General features: G+C 45.0%; 1 protein-coding gene across 2 annotated transcripts in view; it reads right to left on the bottom strand.

The window, feature by feature from the left end:
- Positions 1-2,862: 2,862 nt before the first annotated feature.
- Positions 2,863-6,000, bottom strand: part of FBXL7 (F-box and leucine rich repeat protein 7) — a 207,842-nt gene continuing 204,704 nt past the window's right edge. For both annotated transcript variants that reach the window (XM_079985024.1, XM_079985023.1), the window contains one exon: positions 2,863-3,653. In XM_079985024.1, coding sequence (XP_079841150.1) covers positions 2,917-3,653 — 737 coding nt within the window. In that variant the 3' untranslated portion in view covers positions 2,863-2,916. The remainder of the gene's footprint in view (positions 3,654-6,000) is intronic.

The raw sequence follows: 6,000 nt of genomic DNA, 5'->3' as shown, positions 1-6,000 counted from the left end.
TTTGAAAGGCAAGTCCTACACAGAGGGCAACAGGAGGAGGAGTGAGGAGGAGCGGAAAAAGGAAATGGGGATGAAATCGGGATGGGTGAGCACTGGCTTTGCTGAATGAATGTTAAGGAATTTTGGTCATAAGGCCTTTCACAAATGCCATAACACTACTTATTCATGCATTCTGAAGGAACTGCCTTTAAACCTCAAAAAGCTAACGCTTCATACCATCTTTTCAGACTAATAAAAACATGATGGGCATGTATACTATTGACCTTATTCCCACTGGTCTCATTTCATGTTCTTGAGGCACTACATTGTGAGCTCAATATTAATGGAAAGTGTCATGCGTGTATTGAAAGTGTAGACTTAGCAAGGATCCTACTGTGTTGTTTTGGGCCAGCCATTCCCGAATTACAGTGGTACCTCGGGTTAAGTACTTAATTCGTTCCGAAGGTCCGTTTTTAACCTGAAACTGTTCTTAACCTGAAGCACCACTTTAGCTAATGGGGCCTCTTGCCGCCGCCGCACCGCTGGAGCACGATTTCTGTTCTCATCCTGAAGCAAAGTTCTTAACCTGAAGCACTATTTCTGGGTTAGCGGAGTCTGTAACCTGAAGCGAATGTAACCTGAAGCGTATGTAACCCGAGGTACCACTGTACTACTGAGAGCCCAACCTCAACTTTTCTGTACATTGCCTGTTCCACAGAAAATGGTATAAAGTTCAGCAGAATGGAATCCCCAAGGACATCTTCTATGGGGCTTGTTGGCAGACCAACTCTGCGCTACAAAGATGTCTGCAAAGATGACACGAAGGCTGGCGACATCAACCCTGCCCTTGCAGAAAACTGCATTGCCTAGAGACAGGCAGTCAAGTCATGTATCTGTAGCAGTGACCAGAGGAGGAATGGCTGCTGGGAGGAGCACAGAGAGAAGAAACACCATGGTGCATCTGCAACAGCACAACCAAACGCCTTAATCTGCCCCAGCTGCAATGAAACATGTTTCTCCCATATTGGTCTCTACAGCCACAGCTCCAATGGTTTGACCCCCCCCCCCCGGCGCACTCCTCCATCGTCTCCTGAGACAGATGGATGCCAACAAATGATATTTTAGACAATATGCAGCCTATTGAACCAGGGCGTAGCTTTGCTTCTAGTAAAGGTAAAAAGGTAAAGGACCCCTGGACGGTTAAGTCCAGTCAAAGGCAACTATGGGGTTGCAGCGCTCATCTTGCTTTCAGGCCGAGGGAGCTGGCATTTGTCCACAGACAGCTTTCCAGGTCGTGTAGCCAGCATGACTAAACCACTTCTGACGCAATGGGACATTGTGACGGAAGCTGGAGTGCACGGAAATGCCGTTTACCTTCTTGCCGCAGCGGTACCTATTTATCTGCTTGCACTCGCATGCTTTCGAACTGCTAGGTTGGCAGAAGCTGGGATTCGAACCGCTGACCTTCTGATCAGCAAGCCCGAGAGGCTTAGTGGTTTAGACCACAGCGCCACCCGCTTCTAGTGTGTTGCATCAAAAAGCAGACAGCAAAATATGACTCAGATGGGAGTAGAAGGACTGACTGTGCCATGGCAAGTTTTAGGGGTTCTCTGATTGTCACACTTGTGTCATAGGCTGGCCACCCATTTGCTAAATGAAAAGAGACAAGGCTAACAGATCCTGAGGGGATGAGGAGAAGACAGGCTCAGATTGCAGGGTTGTGGTTATGAATTCTAACTATAAAGGATTTACTATAGTGAAGATTGAAATGTTTAAGAGTTTCTTTGGAGTCTAGCAGAAAGCATTGAGTCTGAGAAAACCCACACCTTTTTAGATCGGGGATGGAAACGTGTGGCTTTCCAGATTTTGTTGGACTCCAATGCCCATAACCCTCAGCCAGCAAGGCCAGGCAAACTCCCGGCATGTCACAGCTTCCCTGTAATTGTTTTAGAGATAAATTGTGATGGGAGGGAGGAAATGAGAAAAGAGTGTTGCAAGAGCTACATCATGTACACAGATGCTTCTTCCAGGAGACAGGAAACTTTGATGCAATCTGAGTTAAAGGAAGGTGGCTTATGACCCTCTTCAAAAAAAAGCTCTCAACAGGACTCATGACAGAAACAAAGAGCAGGGAGCAGGCAATTTGTTCAGTGCTGAACATCACATTCAAAACACACCTGTGCCAAAGCAAGTTTGCTGCTGGTTGCATAATTACAATGACTCGTAATGACCAGAGTTGGTGGGTGTATTACACTTATGCTTTGACACCATTGTTCATTCAACTGTAATTCCAGCACTGAAAATGTAAAAAAAACTCACACACCCTAAAACTAAAACAGGCAAACCTGACAACCTCTCAAATGACAACATGGGCTAAGTCTAGATATTATGGCTCTAATTCAGCTAAAAGGTAGCCGTGGTGAAGTTTTGTTGAAAGCAATGAGACTTGTCATGGCTTCTTCCATTTGTTTCAGTAGGATTTCCAGAACAATCCTATGCATGTCTACTTGAAAGGAAGGCTTATTGTTTCCAATGGAATTTACGCCCAGGTAAGTGTGTACAGGCCTGCAGCCTTAGTCACAACTCACTTGGGCATTTGAAGCCAAAAACAAACTGGGGCTTCTGTTACTCTCTTTCCAAACTGTACACACACACACACACACACACACACACACACACACACACAAACTATCTTGTAGCTCAGTAACTGTAAAGGCTAGAGAATTACGTTTTTAAAATACTAAATGCTGGCATTTTAAAGATTTGAACAAGGCCACTAAAAGGTGTCTTAGGGACCAAATGTAGATGATGCTAAGCTTCTATGTTTTCTGCTTATGGCACACAGAAAGTACAGTTGCTGTATACAGACATTCTGTGCAAGTGTACATACAGACATTTTTAATACTTTGCTTCCCTCAACAAGTGAGACCTGTCGCTTCAGAAAAAGGCAGGGTTGGTGTGCTCTATAATGCAGCGCTTGCAGTGACGTTTGACAAACCGCAAAGCTTCCACCGAGATCTCGCAATCCTGCACGTTCATCATCTGCAAATCAAAGCAGTTGGCCGCCACAATCTGCAGGCCTTGTCCGGTGATGCTTTCACATGACTTCAGGCTCAGCCTCTTCAGATTGAAGCAGTTCAGAGCCAGGAACTCCAAGCCGGCGTCGGAGACCAGAGGGCATTTCCCAATGTCTAGCGACTTGAGTTTTGTGCAATTTTTGGCAAGGTACTCCACTCCGTGGTCCGTGATGCCCTCACAGCCCCGTGCGTTGAGGTATCGCAACTTGCTGCAGTACTTGGCGATGTAGCGGATGCCGACGTCAGTGATGCGGGCGCAGTGGGCGATGCTGAGGTACCGCAGGCGCAGCTCCAGCTTGGCGATCTCGCGCATGCCGAAATCGCTGACAAAGCGGCAGTCGCTCACGCTCAGCTCCCTGATGGACGTGCAGTAAATCATCAGGTAGCGGAGGCCTTCGTCGGTGATGCGGATGCAGCGCCGCAGGTACAGGTGTGTCAACTGAGTGCAGTGGGCGGCAATGGTGTGCAGTCCTTCATCTTCAAGGACAAAGCAGTCCGTCATGTCTAGGTAGCGGATAGAGATCTGTTTTCCATGTAAAGGAGACAACTTGATGGAAGCTTCGCGGGTTAGGCTGATGCATGTAACTTTGGAACAACCTAAATTCAGGGAGGAAAAGAGAAGGTGGTTATTTTGTGGCTCTGCATCGATGACTACTTCTCCTTTAAGAAAATAAAATACCGTATTTTTTGCTCTATAAGACTCACTTTTCCCCTCCTAAAAAGTAAGGGGAAATGTGTGTGCGTCTTATGGAGCGAATGCAGGCTGCACAGCTATCACAGAAGCCAGAACAGCAAGAGGGATTGCTGCTTTCACTGTGCAGCGATCCCTCTTGCTGTTCTGGCTTCTGAGATTCAGAATATATTTTCCTCCAAAAACTAGGTGCGTCTTGTGGTCTGGTGCGTCTTATAGAGCAAAAAATACAGTAACCTTATTTAGCGGGGTCTTCTATGCTAGGAATTGGAAGCTTCAGGACCTGTAAAAGAGTTTTGGGAAATAATCCATAATACATTGGGAAAAAATTATTTAAAAGTACTTTAAAAACATACAAACCAGAGTCCTTTTTGTTGGGGATAATTCAGATGGAAATTCCCAGGTGCCAAAAAAGGTTATTTATGTATGCTACTACTGCGGCCCATGTTTTGTTAGCTCAAACATGGAAAACGAGTGAGGTCCCAACCAAAGAAGAATGGCAACTTAAGCTGACAGAATATGCGCAGCTTGCAGACATAACATATAGAATAAGAAAACAAGAAGAACATACATTTAGAGAAGATTGGAAAACGTTTATGGAATATATGGGAAATAACTGTGTACAGCTGAAAATGCTGGCAGCATTAAGATAAATCCAACAGTGTAAACAAGTTTTGATGGATGTAATAATTGAATACTGAATGGTTCAGTTTATGTAAAATATGCAGGGATTTATGATATGTAAAATGAACTATGGAAAGAGAAGGAGGGAAGTCATTGATATTTTAAGGATGTTTAAATGAGTATTGAAAATTGTAAAACATTACACACACACACACACACACAGAATTTGAAGTTTCATGCAAGGAATATAATTAGTTAGCATCTTCAAGTTACACAAAATAAGACGTATTCCACAGTTTGGTACCTCTGTTTTGTTTTTTGTTTTTAATTGTATGTAACAAGCAAGTAATATGTAAGTTTGATGGAAGCTTACCTATCTTGATTGTGTCAGTAATTAATGCTATGTGTGCACACTGTATTTGTAAAAGGCCTCTGATCAATGGAACCAGCTTTATTCTGGACTCTGGCCACTTGAGAGTTTGGATGGCAACTACACCTCTGTCCTGGGCAAATTGCTGCCAAAGTATATGGAACGTGGCCACCCCTGGCTTACCCAAAACCAACTACCTGGGTTGGTTCACATGCTTGCACATTGGTCATTGCTGTAGAGGGAAGTGAGGAGCAGGTGGGGCTCATCAACATGGGAAGGTAGCCCACATAGGAGAAGCAAAGCTCTGATCCTAAACCTCAACTGCCTTGCAAGATATCTTCAGGAGAAGAAAATGCTATGGAGTAAACCCTACACAAATCTGGAGTGGAGTCTTGAAGATTGGATAGCACCATGTACCCATCCTTCCATCAACTCCTGCAGCCAAGCTGGGGCCAAACATATTGCTCTACTTTCCTTTGAACCACTTCAGCAAGGTCAAGAGGGGGTCTTGTTTGGGCAGCCCAGGACTTCCAGACACACTGCCCAGGCTTGCACCTTGGGGAGGTCACTTCAGTGTTGCTAACACAGTGGTTTGATTTCGCCTCCAGAGGTGTACTCCAGTGTCGAAGCAATGATTCTTCAACATCAACTTCGTTGGACTGGTCATGTTGTGTGGATGCCTGATTATCTTCTCCCAAAGCAACTACTCTATTCCGAACTTCAAAATGGAAAGCGTAATGCTGGTGGTCGACAAAAGAGGTTTAAAGACTTTCAAGGCAAGTCTCAACAAATGTAGTATAAACACTGACAACTGGGAAAGACTGGCCTGCGAGCGCTCCAATTGGAGAACAGCCTTTACCAAAGGTGTCATGGACTTTGAAGATGCTTGAACTCAGGACGAAAGGGAGAAACATGCTAAGAGGAAGGCACACTTGGCAAACCCTCACCATGATCAACTACTGCCCTGAAACCTATGTGGAAGGACTTGTGGATCCAGAACTGGCCTCCACAGTCACTTATGGACTCACTGCTGTGTTCATGGAAGACAATCTTACTCGGCTACGAGTGATCGCCAAAGAAGAAGAAGATGACTCCATTGTCTCTCGAGACAGACAGATGCCAACATCAACACTGGTCTTTAGAGGGGCCCAGGTGATGTAACTGATTCATGCCAGTACCAAAAGGCTTTTGCCTACACTCTGGTCTGTATGATCCAAGTTGCTTCTCCTAAGGAATTATGATGCAGTGGCAGAGGGTTA

This window comes from Podarcis cretensis (genome assembly GCF_951804945.1).
Source record: "Podarcis cretensis genome assembly, chromosome: 7".
Taxonomy (NCBI): Eukaryota; Metazoa; Chordata; class Lepidosauria; order Squamata; family Lacertidae; genus Podarcis; species Podarcis cretensis.
Note: the sequence above shows the minus strand (reverse complement) of the source record. Positions and strands in the feature narration are given on the sequence as shown.